Genomic DNA, 16,823 nt, shown 5'->3' with positions numbered 1-16,823 from the left:
ATTTCAGTTCTCATCTTGTGTGAGGGAAGTGTATTTACCTTGATGAGTCTTATTTTCTCATGCTCAGATTAACAGCTGACTCATTGAAGGTGTAGAGGGAGAAGCAGAAGTGTTTGATGTTGTGCAAGTGCTGCTCAGCAGTTTTTAGACCCTTGTACAAATTACTTAGTCTTCCTTGAATGGTGGCTTTTAAATGTATGATACAGAAGTTTYGATGATCAGCATTTCTCTATTCAGATACTGCTTCCTTTTAGTGCTGCAGAAGTATAGAAATAATTTAGCAAGTCACAGAGAGCCTCAAGTGAAGTGAATCCACTTAAAACACCAAGTTGACGCCATATTATGCCTTTTAGTACTCTTTGTGCATGTGTTTCTAAAGCWCTTGAAAGTTTTCAAAACCAAGTTTTAGGATTATGTTGTTTTTGTTTGGTTTATTTTATTTTTCTCCTTACTGTGCACACAGAAGACTTTTGATGCCTCTTTCTGGGCTTGAAACTTTTCTCTTCTTGAAGATGACTTCCTTCAGTTTCAGTACAAAAAATCCTTCAGTACTATGTTATTATTTGTGTTGGCGYGTGCCACAGTTGCTTAAATCAAGCCTGCTTTTGTTAGGCCATCAAGTGTCTTGCTTTTGACTGATTTCAAACTCTAATGGTGTCCTACAGCAGTAGCCCATTGATTGATACCATCCATCYGTCTCCTTCTGTGTTCTTTATTGGTGCTTTGTGAACTTCAGCAGCTACAGGTAACTGATAAAATTGTGAAAATAAACCATTTACAGGAAGTAGAAGCAGCAGAATGCTGAAAAGAAATTGGGCAAAATTATTGGGCACAAAGAGTCCCCTACATAGAAAACAGGTAGATTTCTGTGAAGGACTGTCTTTTATCTAAACTTCCAAATTTTACAGGACTTCTTACTGAATTCTGAAACTGCTGTRTTTAAAAAATCTGTTTATTGCATTCTTTCTCAGGCAGCAAGAATTATTGCCAAACTGGCTGCTTGGGGGAGGGAGCTTATGGAAGGCAGTGACTTGAACTACTATTTCAACTGGATTAAAACTCAGCTTAGTTCACAGGTAAAAAGCTATTTTTATTTAAACTTTGCATGACTTTGAAAACTTTTTCCAAGAGTATGAATGTATAAATGTGCTAATAAGCTATTTTTGGTTTTGTTTTTTTATGAAAATTTTCTTTATTGTTTTTAAAGCTAAATATTCTTTATTCAAGCACTCAGTTTTAAAATTTTTTACTCTAGYTCTTAAAATGTAAATTAATAAAAGGTTTTTGCCTTTTCTGTTGCTTAACACTGTTTTTTCTTTTGAACTCTGAGAAAATATGAGATGAAAGTCTTTTTTGTCTTGCCTCTATTGTTGTGGTTATCAGAGCGTTTTGCTGGGAAGAAAAATTACATGGCAGCAGAAATTAAATATCAAAACCTTTTTCCAGTTTACTGTAGTACAAAGCTTTTACTTTTAGTCTTGTGTCTTGAAACTTGAATAAATTCTGACTCATTTGGACAGTGTTTTTATGGTATTATCACAATAGGAACCATTTACTTCTGGCTTGTCCTTGAAAGAKGAATTATTTGTATTAATTTTTGTATTAATTTGTACTCCTTTGTATTATTTTTTTGTATTCGTTTGTATTTTTTTTGACATTTTTCCTTCAAAATGCAGTGATTTATCATGCATTCTCATTGTGTTGTAGYAGAAGATTCTGGAAAGCAGAGAAACATTCAGTAGATTTAGTAATGGTATATTTTTCATAGTTTTCAAAGCTGGGCTTTTTAAATTAGAGTTTTAATTTTTCCTCTGGAAGAAGAACCTAAAAATTGGAATTTCCTTCTGAAAGATTCAAGAGTGCAGTTTGCAAATTCTAAGATGAATAAATGACTTGAGTGAATCCACACTTCATTATTTGAAAATTAAATGTTGATCTACCAGAATCAGCTCCAAGCACATTTTTCTAGATATGAAGTGTGTGTGGGAAATAAAAACAATTTATTATGGTAATATATTGAGCAGGAAAAATAACTAATGGATTCTAAATATTTTTTTAATGACTAGAAAGATTGGAGAACTGAAAGAAACTTAGTGATAACTGTTCCTTAAGGGTGAAGAAGGGCTCTGATTTTAAACTTTAAATTTTTCTTTTCCTAGAAACTACGTGGTACAGGGGGTTCTGTGGAYACAGGAACAGTCTCCACAAGTGATGTGAGTATATCTTTGAAATCTGTCCATCTGCTATTTTGGGCAGGTGATACCCACTCCTGGATTAAGGTGCAGATCTCTTCTGGTGTCAGTGATAAGAAGTACTTGGAATCAGAACTGTACAACAGAGTGCCAGGTGATGGCGCCAAGAAACAAAAGTATTTTTAAACACTGATTTCACATAGAATATTGGCACTGGAATGTATATTTTATAAGTTAGTTTGCCTTGTTAAAGGTGTAGATGTATCTAGGATTCTCTTAATTAAAACTTGAAAAAGTTATATAAAATCAATTTAATATTTGAACAAATTTGTCACAGACATGGTGATCTTAGAGGTCTTCTTCAGCCAAAATGATTCTGTGATTCAGTACTATCTGTTTACCACTGACCTGTTGGACTTGTAGAAGAAACCTGAGACCAAGAAGCTTTTGGCTGTTGTGCTGTGCAGAACTTAGAAAAGGGCACATCACATATTAAAGTTGATATTGCCCCTAAAGCCACTGTGGCATGAAATCTTAAGAGCGCTTTCAAAGCTGTAAGCTTTTCATATTTGAATAACTTGAATTCMGAGGAAAATATTGTCCTTTTTGCGCCAATTTTTTTTTTTTTTAATATTCAATTTCTTGTAGCTATAATAGCTGCTGAGCTTGGAGATGAACTGTGGTAGTGTAACAAATGCAAATGATCCTCCTAACTGGATTTTCTGTGGTGTTGTGGCATGATGAGGCAGTTTATCATAGTTCTTGAATGTGGAGTAGAATTCAGTTTGGTCTTTTGCTCCTTCTGCAGCCTGAAAGTGGTYGCAGTTTCTCAGAAGAATTAACTGGGCATTTGTTGTTCTTCTAAATGTAGTCATGGTTTTAAAGTGTTAGCTTCCTGTAGAAGAGAGCCACTTAAATTACTGCCTATTTGGGGCTTAAAGTAGAAAAGATGAAAGACTGTTATGGATGGCTATGGATAGGGTGTAATTCAACTTCTATGCTCAGGCCATTGTTTTATTTCAATATTTCATGTGCAGATCTGTGTGCCATAATGCTAGATTTTGCTAGATTTTGTTAGACTGACAGACCTCTGTGATGCAGCCATGAAAGAGTAAGTAGTTCTACAGCACACAGCACCACTAGTTATGGAGCTGTGAGCTTCTTTGACTTGCTTAGAAATCTGTATTCATTGCACTGTGGCACTTCATGGATGTACTGTGCCAYGGTGGGGTCCCAAAGCAGCCAAACTCAGAGTGTAACTGTGTTCTAGGATAATTAAATTGGGAAAGTATTGCCTTAACTTCATTAGTGTTTGGGTTTCAGATCTAGCTTATGTGGGATTTTCAAGCAGGTCCTGGCTAATTTCACAATAAATTAGAAATGCACTTGTAGCATTTTATAAGGAAATAAGGGCTGGAATCTATTATAAAATTTCAATTATAATAGTGTTGGAAGAGGATGCTTTTATGACAGACTCTTTAAAAAGAACTCCAAGCTCAGTAGTGCAAGGGTTGGTGATGTAGGTAAATGAATGCATTATTTGGGTTAGGAGAGTTGTCTGTGTGTTTATAGCTGTTTTATTTGCTTGGAGTGTGAAAATGAATGCTTTCACAGGGAAATTAATGTTCTGGATGATTTGAGACCAGATGCACAGACTTAGTTTTTACATAAAGGACTTAAATCTCTCATGAGAGGCACAAAATGAGTTACTCTTTATTTTCAATTCTGTTTATTGCCTCCTCTCTTTTCATATGGGATTGCCTAACTTYTTTACTTCATTAAATGTTTAAAAGGTTTGATCCTGTATTATGAGTGAGCTACCATAAGACATTCAAGGAAAGGGCTTATAGGGGGGAAAGAAGCAACCAACATTTTATCAACATATWTGATTAATGTATGATTAGTATCAGTGAAGGTAATGCTGACAATTGAGTAAGAAGAGAGAAAAACATTCTCATGCAAATATATTCAAACAGAAGACAGCTTTCATTCATAGATATTAAAGGAAGGCATGTTCAAATGTTCTAATGATGTAAAGTGGTATCACTTGCATAACACTTCTTTAGTATTCAGAACTGTCTCATTTTATGCCATTAATGTCTGATTTGGAAAACTGTATTTCAACACTTACTACCTGACTGTTCTTGTAAGAAGTGATGCATTGTTCTGTTTACCCAGAGTTCCCAGTATGTGCAATGTGTTGCTGGATGTCTGCAGCTGATGCTCAGGGTCAAYGAATACCGCTTTGCATGGGTAGAGGCAGATGGAGTAAATTGGTGAGCATCTATTTCAATTTATATGGATATACTTGCACTTACAGTAGTACATTCCCCAGTGACATTTTTTGGGAATAGAACTCTTGTAATAGACAGCTGTTCCTTCTTTGTACAAAAGAGATTTGTTTTCAAACATTAACACAGTCAAATAGACAAATGAAACTTACGCTGTTGAAGCTTTAATGCAACTTTTCCATTCAAGAAGAACTGCTTAAGTGTGTATCTGAACAGGARTATAACCATTTGTCTTCAGCTGAAAATGTTCTGTTTATTATTTAATAGAACAAGGACTAATGGAATGAGTTTCTGCTAATCATCCTAGTCTTTGAGTTTGGAATTGTTCTGTCTGAAAATATTAATGAAAGGAGAAACATTTTCTAGAGCCAAGGTCATTTTTTTTTCTATATATGGCTTAAAGTAGGTAATTCTTTTATCCAGTTCTAATAAATAGCTTTGCATTAGGCTAGGATGTCAGCATTCATCTAATTTAAAAAATGCTTGCCTATAAATAATTTTTCTGCCATCCGTGCCTCTATTGGGGATTGTTGATATGTGATTTGTGCTTAAAAGAAAAATACCCCTTTACACTGAAATGGGGAAAAGTTAAAATTACTAGTGAAGTAAAATTTCAGATGATGTTCATCTGTATCAAGGTGACACTACTGAAACCAATGTAGTTTTTTAATCAAGTATTAAAGCATTACAATAAGCCTGTGTTTCACCACATTTGAACTTGTCTTAAACTTGATAAGAATGATTTTGAATGTAGATTCTTTTTTAAATTTTAAATTGAGTTAGGTATTTCAGAATGGATGTGTAAATTGCTTATTAAWTTTTTAAAACTTCCTTTGAGCAAAGCTTTTGCATGATTTCTTCTTGGAGATCTTGTGATACTAGTTTTTTTCTAGCAGTACTTTATGTATTTGTATCTATGAGCCATTTTCTGAGAACTTGCTGATAAATAATGAATATTTCAGCACATTTCAGACACTCCTGTGGACAAGTACAATKAAGGAAAGAAGTTTGATTTGTGTAAATTTTGTTCTATCTCTTTATTCCTTCTTAACCCTGAAGAAGCAGCTGTGTGTTTCTCTGTTTCTTCTAGAATGACAAATAATGCTCTAAACAAGCCAGTAGAAAAACTGTCTTGGTGAACCGGAGGATGGATACAGTACTACATGAGTTCACGTGGGAAAAGCAGTTTTATGGCTCTAAGGCTAAGGAGAAAATAACCATATCTTTAAAAGATGGCTATCTGAACAAGCTGCTTATACAATGATAAATAGTGATGCAGGTTACTGTGAAGTATGTTTTGTATACTCAGCCTCAGTAGCTCTTTCCAATAGATTSCTGTTACCACTTCTTTTAATGTTTCAGAGTAGAGCAATGAAATCTATGCAGTCATTATTTAAAAATTAACTGTGTACTATGTCAATTTTTCAGCATCATGGGCGTCTTGAGCAACAAATGCGGTTTTCAGCTGCAGTACCAGATGATTTTCTGTGTGTGGCTGCTGGCATTTAGCCCTCAAATGTGTGAATATCTTCGTCGGTATAATATTGTTCCTGTGCTGTCGGATATTCTTCAGGARTCTGTCAAAGAGAAAGTAACTAGAATTATCCTTGCAGCATTTCGGGTAAGTATCTGTTGACTGCAGTCATTCTGTGTCTCTCTTATAAATTCYTAGGTCTCAAATATTGCTTATGTACAGCTGTTTCTGCTGGACCATATCAGTAAGCTGATTGAAAGCTTAGTTCTCCATGGTTTTTCTTTTTGTAAACTGAGTTTTGCTACAGGTAATRCACATGCTGTTACTAGTAACAACTACCTGCTATTCAGTTCCTTCTTAAACTGAAAAAACAATGTTAACACAGGCACTAGTGATTCCTCTTTTTCAATTCAAGATTTTTTTTCCTACTGGTACTACTGTCAAACCCTGGAATTACTAGTATCTGATAAATTTTATTATATGAAGGTTTCATTAACAAAATAGTGTTTTGAATAGATATGTTTGTCCRGCTGAGGAATTTTTATCTACTAATCCAAAAATCTTTTCTTGGTGAGTTTGTCAAGGCAAGTGAGAATACCCATGTAAGAGTGATTAGTTGACGTACCGTGTCTGCATAACGTGAAAGTCACTAGTCCTATTTAAGATAATTAGGAATAACTTGATGTTTTCACTGTGAGAATACCATTTTATGTTCGTGGATGCTACTAGTTTTGTGTGCATGCTGGTCRAGTGTCTTATGAGTAATACAGGCATGCTGTAACAACTTGTAATGCTGTTTTAAAGCAGCACTTGGTATCCTGAGCAGGAACTGTAGGTCTTGGAAGCTGTTTGTTTTCCTGGATGTGGAYTGTGTTCCAACAGTAAGTGTTGCAAGCAAATTAGAATGGGGAGAGGGAAATGGTTGCTTACTGACTTGGTGATTAGCAATGATAGGGTGTGTGAAGGTGCGTACTCTGTGTCTCTATCTGAGAACATCTGCCACAGAAAGATTTCTGAATGAGGCMGATTGTAAGAATCTGCTGTTTGTCTTGCTGGAGGAGTACAGTGGTATGAGATCATCTGTAGAAGGTGTTCTTGCTGTATATGTATCTCTGTAGATGTGKTAGTGTTCTTAAAGATATTAATGTTAGGATTAAGCAGGGACATATAGCAAGACAGATTAGAAAAAAAAAGAAAAAAAGCTGAGAAGCTAGCAGTTTATGTCCAGTTTCTTCCAATTCTGAGGCCATATGAAGTAGGAAAAATAATTGCTAGTTCTTAGATTTACTGTACTATGCAAGAGGAGACAAAAATGAAGCTAAGGTGTTTTTTTTAAAAAAGGCTAAGAAAGGATAAGGTGTTCCTGTTACAGGCTTTGGGGAGTGTAACTTAGGTCTTTCCTTTCTCCAGCATTAAAGACTTGTGTTGGTGTGAAGACGAGTTGTTAATTTAAGAACGTAACAGATTAGAAATTAGACATCAGAGCTGTGAGTTGTGAAGCAAAATGAAAATAGGTAGCAGAGGTAAAATAGTCCTTTTCCTGTGTGAGATGTTGCAGTATCAGTTTGGTGGGGGGAAGGGAATTGCATAAAAGACTAGACTTTGATTCCCAAAATCTGTCTGTGCATTGCTGAAGGTAATCTATGTGTCTTGGCAACTTGGATGTCTTCTCTACTACTTGATTTCTCCTAATTTGATGTATTTCACCTTTTTGTCAAGTTAATTGCCTGAAGTCCAYAACTACAAATATAATATTTTTTTTKATAAAGCAGCAGGTATTGGGCAYTCCTGTCTCTTTCAATCTACTACTTTATCTATTATTTTATCCCRTCATTTTTCACACTTTTATTGGCTTCTGCATCTGTTTCCTGGTTAGGACTAGTTTTGCACCTTAACATTTTGGCTTTTATCACTGAGTAGTTTACTGTTCCATTCTATATAGTCATGTGTTTGTGTTTTTACTTTAACATATCCTTTCAAATTCACTATGAAAAGCTTGAGTGTCTCACTATGGTATGAGATAGGTAGCAGCTTCCACGTCTGCTTACAATTAGCTTAACTGGGAGTACTTTGGAACTTTTATCCACCTGCTCCTTAAACCTGTTGAATTGTCTTATTTAAGATTCATTATTTGTTCATTTGCTCTCATTAGCAGTTTTAACTCCAAGTAAATTAACATTACTTTCTGTGAATTATCTTTTAGTTCTCTCACTGAAGTAGAATCTGGGGTGGCTTTCATTTGCACATTAAATCCTATTGTATATGGCCATTAAAAGCAGTACTATGACTTATTTTTGGTTTTCAAGTTTTAAAGTTGATTTGCAGTGTTCTACCTCAGTRACTAATAGGATGTCTGATACTAAGAAACCTTAAGTATAATAGTTCTGTCATAAGAGTGATGCAGTAAATAGTTCTGTGACAAGAGTGAAACATAGTTTCACTGCTTATTTCTGGTAGAAGCTAAGTCTTATCTATACAAACACATGTTCTGTTTGTTRAGGACTTTGTCTTTTATATGAAATTCATGTTTTCAGCTTTATCAAAAAGTGCAGGTGGCCAGCTCTGATTGAAAAACATAATTGAAAGCTGATTAAATTGAGTAGAAATGTAATGAATAAATGACATTGGAATTTGACTATTACATTCAGTGCTTGCAATTCCAGTCTTACTAACAAGCTTCTGTTTGAATAAAAATGTCTATTTGGAATATTCCCAAACTTGAAAAGATCTGATCTAATCCAGATGGTAACTTTGAATTGGAAATAAGACTTCAATTTATTTTTTTAAGGCTTTCTGCTTTATGATGTTTCTGCACAGAAAGCTAAAATGATAATTCAAGATAAAAGCAGTTGTTTATAGTGAAGATTCTGATATTTGGGATATAAACCTGCCCTTTGAATAGTCTTTGTAGTCACCTCAATCTGATATGAAAAATATTCGGAGTAGGTGAACTACTACTTTCTAGTATTGAAGAGAGAGATTATTTCAGGAAGTAGTCAGTTTTGTCACATACTAAATGAAAAAGTTCCAATAAGAATTTCTTAAAAATACTGCTTTGTTTCAAAGTAGTCTCGTCTTAAACAAAATAAATATATCTTTATTTCCCTAGAATTTGTTAGAGAAATCTACTGAGAGAGAAACTCGCCAAGAATATGCTCTTGCCATGATTCAGTGTAAGGTTTTAAAGCAGCTAGAGAATTTGGATCAGCAGAAATACGATGATGAAGATATCAGTGAAGATATCAAATTTCTACTGGACAAGCTTGGTGAGAGCGTGCAGGACCTTAGGTATGCTTTGCAGTGTGCACTTCAAAAAATGCAGTTATGTCAATGTTGGTAGAACTCTTTTGTAAGGCTAAAAAATCTAAAGAATTATGATATGTAAATGCTATTTAGTGAGAGCATACAGAGATGTGCTGGTTGTTAGTTTCCTATTGTGTATCAGTATTTAGAGGGTGAGTAGAGAATAAATCTTCACTTTGATCTTTGTAACTGATAAATTGTTAAAGGACTTCAAAGTGACCTTAAAGGATTTCCAGTCAAAACTGAAGCCTACCTGATTAGAATAACTTCTAATGTCCAGGTTAACTCACATTTTTGCTGTAGTTAACCTAGTTCTTGCTCTTGTGCCTGAATTAAAGTGCATGTTGTAGTTAGTGGCAAATGGAAGGTGAAGACTGGAATCCTTGGTTGGGGAAGTTAAAACATAACCAGTAAAACAGCAAATTAAATTCCAAAATGTTGCATTTGTGTGGCTTGGGKTTTTTTTTTCTTGCCTTCCCCTGGGAATAGTGTTTTGGGGTGGATGGAGGGGGTATCTTTGAAAAATTTTTCTTCTTGCCTCTCATGCATTTTCTTATTTATAAAATTGTCATACTGTGCAGAGCACAGACTTCCAAATGTGTCATAGCAATTCAAGCTTCAGCTTTGCTAGGGACAAAGTTGGGYGTGTGGTTCAAAGCGTTCGTAGAAGCTTGGCCAGTATCTCATTTAGGTCTTATGCTGCAGCTCCTTTGATGAATACAGTTCTGAGCTCAAGTCAGGAAGACTGGAGTGGAGTCCTGTGCACAAGTCTGAGAAGTTTTGGCGGGAGAATGCTGTGAGACTAAATGAGAAGAATTATGAACTACTCAAGTAAGTTTTCAAGCCTTGAATCACATGATTGTTTAATATTTTCTGTGTTTAAATGAACCTGAATCTAATATAGGTTTTACATGTTAACCGAAGCAATGTCARTAATGAAAGGAAGTCAAAATATCCTGCTTATTTTAGAATGCATAGTTTGTTCTGTTCAAAAGCAGAATTGTTTATTTGCTTTTACTGGTCAGAATGTATTGATGATGGAGGGAATATCTCTAGTTCAACTTGCATGCAGGTTCGATTTGACCCAAAGTGTTTTGCTGTATCTTAATCTTATTTTTGTATTGTGTGGTGATGTTGATCCAAGTAATGAATTCATGTCTTGGATATTTGGGAGATGAGAGTTGTTGAACTGTTCCATGAAAAATTTGGTTTATTGCATTATGTTGCTATCTCTCTATTTTATGTTGGGACTGTGTTTGGAGTACATAGATTGTTACATGAAGTGAACCTGAAGCTCATATTTTCTTTTGCTGTCAAGGACTGGCTGACTGGCATATGAAATTATGCCCTGAAATGATACYTCGGTCTTAGTTGTTTAGCATTCATTGTTGTTAACTGATAATACCTGGTGTTCTTTCAGTTCAGGGTTTTCTAATAATTGTCAGACTTAACAGGAATCAGGAGGTTGAGTGGAGCATGTGAGATCTTGAAAGGCATTGCAAGAGCAAGATGATCCTGAGCGTTATGTGCATTTCARCTGTCCTGACACCTCACCAAAACAAGTCTGATAAATTCTTCCCTGAGTTCATATTGCTGAATATATGGGATTATAGACTTAAAAATTTTAGATGCTGGTGACTGTGGCATGAAGTTGATGTTGAGGCTTAGTATTTCCTGTACTGATTACAATGTTTTACTGAATTTATTTCTCCTGGTTCTGGGACTTTATTTATTGTGTTTGTGCTGCTACAAAGACAGTGATCTTCAATAGTTCCTTTACGCACCACCAACTCTCAAAACCTGTCCCCCCCCAAAACTCAACCCCACAACACCAAACCAAACAAACCAACCCACGAAAAACCCACCCACTCTTCATCATAGCATAATGGGGAGATTCTTGCACTTCAGAACTTCATTTTTTACATTGTAAGGCATTTGACAGGCAATATTTATTTGCTTTAAGCCATGTAATTTTACTTTTCCTTATCTGACTGCTTATTAGTTTACTAAGTCTAATACCCTTACACTACTGTTAAACATAATTGTTTTCAGACCTTCTGCCATTATTGCCTACTTTGATGGTGGACTTCTARTTTGTTCAATAATATTCTATGGATCTTTGGTGTCTTCTGATTAGTGTTACAGTTCAAGTTTCTGCTTCTACTTGTCGAAAACAGTTCTTTTCATTTGAGAAGTGCTTTTTCTGTCACTTTCTGGCCTCTAGAGAGACAGTGGCTGTGGTAATTTAATTTTACCAGAAGGTTCTTTTTTTTAAATTCCAGTTGAATTTTTAACCTACCTATTTCAGCTTATTTCTAACTTTCTCTGATTAGAACACATTTGTCATCTCACGAAGTGTAGAGTAGTCTCATTTTCCAGTGATCTGTATGTTTAACCTTTTCAACCATGCTTAACCTTCATAATCTGTGTCATTTTTGCCCCTTATCATTACTGGCTAGAGAACAGTGTTACTTATAGATGTTTTCCACTAAAGGTGGTTTAACTACTTAATTAAAAAAATAYAGACACTATTAAGAGTTGAGAAGCTGCTTTCTGCTTCTAACAGCTCTGTGTTTCTATGCATGCCAAGAAAATGACATGGTGCTGGARTAAATTACAAGATGATAGAGCTTTCATCTTCTCAGTCTTTGAGTTGGGACACAACTGCTTTTTAATGTAGGTTATCGAGAACTTAGAACTGTTGGTCTTGAAGCCAAAGTATAAAAAAAGAGATTTTGTAATCCTTAGTTTTAGGTACTTGTGTATGTAGCTCACTAAACTGACTCCAGTGAATACTTTAAATCATTCTGTTAATTAGGACAGGTTCTTAGTTTCATTAAACACAACTGCACGTTTGGAAAAAGTTCTAGCTTTACTGTTTGGGKGACTTGTGAAGCATTTTTATGCTTATGGGCTTTGTTAGTTTATCACTGATTAAAAAACCCTCAACAAATAAAAAAACAAAAAAAAAAATGAAACCACCCAACATTTGGGACTTGATTGTTTCAAATTCTTTCCTAGAATCCTGACAAAACTTCTGGAGGTTTCTGATGATCCACAGGTGCTGGCTGTAGCTGCTCACGATGTGGGAGAATATGTACGACACTATCCCCGTGGGAAACGGTAGGAAAATGCCAATATGTTTTTATTCTAGAGAGTAGCTGGAGTATGTACTGTGCCTGTGGCTGTTTTTGCTTATTTGATTAAAATATGCTACAGAGGCATTGCAGGTTGTGTTTAAGTTGAATTCACTGGGAAGATGTGGAAATACAAACTAGATCAGATGAGAAAATGCAAACCGGATCTTTGACTTAATACATTGCAGTATCTCTTAACAGTGAAGGGAACCAATGTTTAGAGAACATATTGAATACAATGTTTAGAATAAAGTAGAAGCCAGGTGCCASAAGAAATGGGAAGAACTACCAAGAGTTCAATCAATGTTCAATATGTTTTCCTCTGTTATGACTAATGGGACTGTAATTATTCGGCTCAGAGTAGACATGGACTAGTCCAACAATGATAAAGACTGTTGTGACTTAAAGACTAAAGAAAAAGTTTTTTCCACAAATARTTGCCCTTGTAATTTCAGTGATTCACAGATTCAGTTGTCACTCTTCCATTTAAGCATGTTTTAGCTGCACAAATACACATTTTGGTGAAAGTGTTCATGTACAGTATAAACCCAAATTCCTGTTGAAATATACACAGACATTGCTATAATTTCCTGCTTTAAAAACCTGTGAGCAAAGATACTGAATAATTGCACCTCTAAGAAGAGACCACTGAAGCAGAAAAAAGCCTTTGGTTTTTGTAGAAATCTGGTTCATCACTCACATGGGCACATGACTTAATTTTTGTGGCACAGAAGTGGTCTCTTCCTGGTTTCTGCACAGGGATTAATGGATGCCATGGTTTAACCCCAGCTGGCCACTCAGGTCCATACAGCCACTTGTTCTCTCCCCACAGCCGGATGGGGAAGAGAAACAAAAGTAAAAGTGAGAAAATTTGTGGGTTGAGATAAAGACAATTCAATGGGTAAAGCAAAACAGGGAATTAATTCAGTGTTTCCCATGGGCAGGCAGGTGTTCAGCAATCCCAGGGAAAGCATGGGTCCGTTGTGCATAAAGGGTATTTGGGAAGACAARCACCATCAATTTGAATAGTCCCGCCTTCCTCCTCCTCCTCCCAGTTTTATGTGCTGAGCATGTTGCCATATAGCATAGAATATCCCTTTGGTCAGTTGGGGTGAGTTGCCATGGCTGTGTCTGTGCCAAGTCTTCGTGAACCCCTAATCTGTTTGGTGGTGGGGTGAGGAGCAGAGAAGGCCCTGATGCAGTGCATTGCTGCTCAGCAATAATTGACACTGGTTTTAGTAGGAAGAGGAAAATAAACTACCTCAGCTAAAACCACTCAATAGGTGAGAACGGCCTTCTAGGCTTGTTGGGAATTTCAAGAATGCTTCTTGTGCAGACTGCTGTATTGACTAGTAGAATCTTGAGCAGCAGACTGAAACTTCAGGCCATATGTATGCTAGGAAGATGTGTTGACTCCAGAAATACTCACAGCCCGTGTAGTCTGTTAAGCAGCTTGAACTGAAATGGTATTTGGAGCAGAGGCAAGATATCCTTCAGTGAGGTGGAAACTTGCTGCCTGCAAGTGGCAAAGCTGAAGGACTTATTCTGGTTGGTCCTGCTTTGAGCTGCTCTTTGTATGTAGTAATTTTATTACGAGTGGTCATCCGCAAAAAAGAAGTGTCCTGGATACTTTTCTAACCCCCATTCTTGTCTCAAATTCTAATTCTTTAGCTGCTCTCTGTTTACTGACTTGGCCTAATTAGCTTTCTGAAACTGAAATGCCTCAATCTCTTTCTTTTAAAGAATTTAATTTGTAATCCAGTGCATTCTTACCAAATATGACTTCAGCAATTTTGGAACTAACTAAAAGCTTAAAATACCTATGGATTATGTGTCAGTTCCAGCATAATAGTCCATTTCTTACGTTTTCTGATATATAGTCATGTATTGCGCCCATGCGTGGTTGGTATTTCACTCTCTCGTTGCATGACTTACTTTAAGAATGGATACTCTTCCTTGGTTTAAAAGAGTAGAATTCAGTGTCTTAAATACTTTTGTTTCTGTTAAGTGTTTATTGTCAACTCTTAACTGGATCATCCTTTAGCCTTTGAAGGTTGCAGAGATGAATTGGAACCTAAAACTACTTGACTTTGCCTGCTGCACACAGTGGGACCTGGAGTTACTGTTCTGGCTAACCTCTCTATCTGACAAAACAAAATGTTTATTAAACTAGATACTGTGTTTTTGTATGGCTGGTCTCCAGTGCTTAAATAATTTAAAATTGCCTTTATAAATACACCTTGTGGACCAGATTGTCAAGACAGTGGCACTGTGGCCTTCTCATAAGACTCCCCAAGATGCATTTTCTGGGAGTGCATCAGGAAAAATAAAGTGTGGCACTGGTGTTTCCTGTCACTGAAAATGCAGGCCTCCAGCACAGCTTCCATTTGGCCCAAGTGTTATTGCTATGTACTACTATCAAAACTTTCTTGAATGCTATGAACGTGGGCTTTGTGTTTTACATGTATAAGAGATGGACACCTAGAACCATTCTCTTCCTTAGCTCATGATTCAGAAAAAAAACTTGCATTCCCTTTTTCTCCCTGACTTGCTTTTAGATGTTTAGTGTAGATTATATATTTGTTTTCTGCTCTAACAGTTTAAATTGCACTAATTTGTCTTTATCTTCCATGTCTTCTTTCTCCCTTCAAATGTGTCATTTTAAAACCTGAACCTTCAGCATCCAGAAACATTTTTGAAATGCTGCTATTTTGTCTTATTGCAGTGGTACTGTGGGGAACAGTTACTGCAGACGATGTGCACATGCCATAACTGTTCTACTGGGCTCTATTACTGCTGTAAAGTAAGCAGCATTTGAGTGGAGAGGAAACTAGATGTAATGTTTTAGACACATTTGAAGCTTGAAGGAAAAGGATTCACTGTGAATCTTCTTCACTGTTGAGACCTTTGGGTCTCATGGCTGGGAAGTGATTTGTACCTGTAGGCAGCMTTATGCAAGAATGATAATGCTGTTCTTCAACTCTTCATGTTCTCAGCCATAATTTCAGTGATGTATTGTCATCTGAAAGAGCCTATTACCATTTGTGATTATAGGCTTTTATCTTTTCATTTTGGTTCTTGCGTTCTTTTAAAGAATTTAAGCATAATGTAGCTTTTGAGTTTAATGTCTTTTTTACATTCTTTATAATTCCTGAAAATCCAGTGGTTTAAGTCAGTCCTAAAATAAAGAAAAAATTATTATTTGTGTTTCATACWCTTGTCTTTGTGTGCAGTGGTTTTATATATAATTCATTGAAAATCCGAGGCAGCATTAGGCAGGCATAAAGGTTTTTTTTTGAATGTTGCATTACTAACAACTTCTTTAATTCTTGGCACGGATTTTCCAGCTTAAAACAGATGCACTTTTCTGAATCCATTCCTGCTTTATAAAACAAATGTTTTAATGTTATTGAGAAGTTATATTCCCTGTGAGCCGAAGGAAGGTTTTGATGGAATTATAAAATGAAATTGAAAATTCTCTCTTTCATGTCTGTTCTSTATGTATGTTTTTCATACCTGTTCTGTAGTTTGCAAAAATACATTGTGTTGTGCAGCAGCAATGCATTCATTTGGCCATGAAAAGAGCAGTACTAAATGCAAACATCTAATGCAAGCCTAAAATGGTAGGACAGCATCAGGTTAAGCCTGAAGCAAATGATAGTGTCTTCACAGGACAGTATGTTTAACTACTAGTGRCCTGTGAGAGAACTGATGAAAGTCAGTGAGTAAATCAGCTTATATGTTCCTTGCAAATTCTCTCCAAACTTACTGTTAGGACAGACCGAAATGCTGCATGTGAAGTCATTTGGATGGTGATACTTTTTCAAGTTTTGAGTGTGTTGCCTTCCATTGTTTTTATTAAGAARTAATTTATTCATGATATGCAATGCAAGGCTTCATCAGTGTTTCTTGGGRGATTTGGTATAGCTGTTAAAAGGCTGATTATGGTGGTGAGGTTTATAGTGCAAATGCAGCTGAAGCATATACTTTTTCTGGAAATGGTACCTTACCAGCCAGTTCTGYACCTTGTGCAGGAATAGTTGTGTCTCTAATGCAGTTTGAATGTCAAAAAGCACTATATRTATAAGGTGGGTGATTTAGTAGGTGTTGGTGTGATTATAAGCATTTTTCTTAATCAGACAGTGACAAAAGGGATCGGGCTTTTATTCTTGCAAAAAATGGAGTGACCTGGTTATCATCCATTTGTGGGGGGAAGGGCACTGCCTCTCCTAACCTAGTAATTGATAATGCTGTRCCCTGCCAACCCTTTTAGAGAGCTGGATAAAGTAAATAACCCTCTCTGAAAAGGGTTCTTCTATTGAGTATTTATTTCAAAGTAGCAAACAGGAGTCTGGTACAAACACTTTCTGATGTTGTGATTTCTTAAAAAATGTTCTTTAAAAAAATCAGTAGTTAGTAGGAGATG

At 36.0% G+C, this 16,823-nt stretch overlaps 1 protein-coding gene across 2 annotated transcripts in view; it reads left to right on the top strand.

The window, feature by feature from the left end:
- The window catches only part of ATP6V1H (ATPase H+ transporting V1 subunit H), a 45,758-nt gene that overhangs the window by 17,013 nt on the left and 11,922 nt on the right, over positions 1–16,823 (top strand). Inside the window, exons 6-12 of one of the 2 annotated variants that reach the window (XM_057368320.1) lie at positions 972–1,076; positions 2,160–2,213; positions 4,371–4,468; positions 5,912–6,104; positions 9,067–9,245; positions 9,966–10,091; positions 12,282–12,383. In XM_057368320.1, coding sequence (XP_057224303.1) covers positions 972–1,076; positions 2,160–2,213; positions 4,371–4,468; positions 5,912–6,104; positions 9,067–9,245; positions 9,966–10,091; positions 12,282–12,383 — 857 coding nt within the window. The remainder of the gene's footprint in view (positions 1–971; positions 1,077–2,159; positions 2,214–4,370; positions 4,469–5,911; positions 6,105–9,066; positions 9,246–9,965; positions 10,092–12,281; positions 12,384–16,823) is intronic. The other variant, XM_057368321.1, reaches the window with a different exon arrangement.

The sequence above is a fragment of the Malurus melanocephalus genome, unplaced genomic scaffold (assembly GCF_030028575.1).
Source record: "Malurus melanocephalus ecotype Western Australia unplaced genomic scaffold, MMel_1.1 scaffold_90, whole genome shotgun sequence".
Classification (NCBI taxonomy): Eukaryota; Metazoa; Chordata; class Aves; order Passeriformes; family Maluridae; genus Malurus; species Malurus melanocephalus.
Note: the sequence above shows the minus strand (reverse complement) of the source record. Positions and strands in the feature narration are given on the sequence as shown.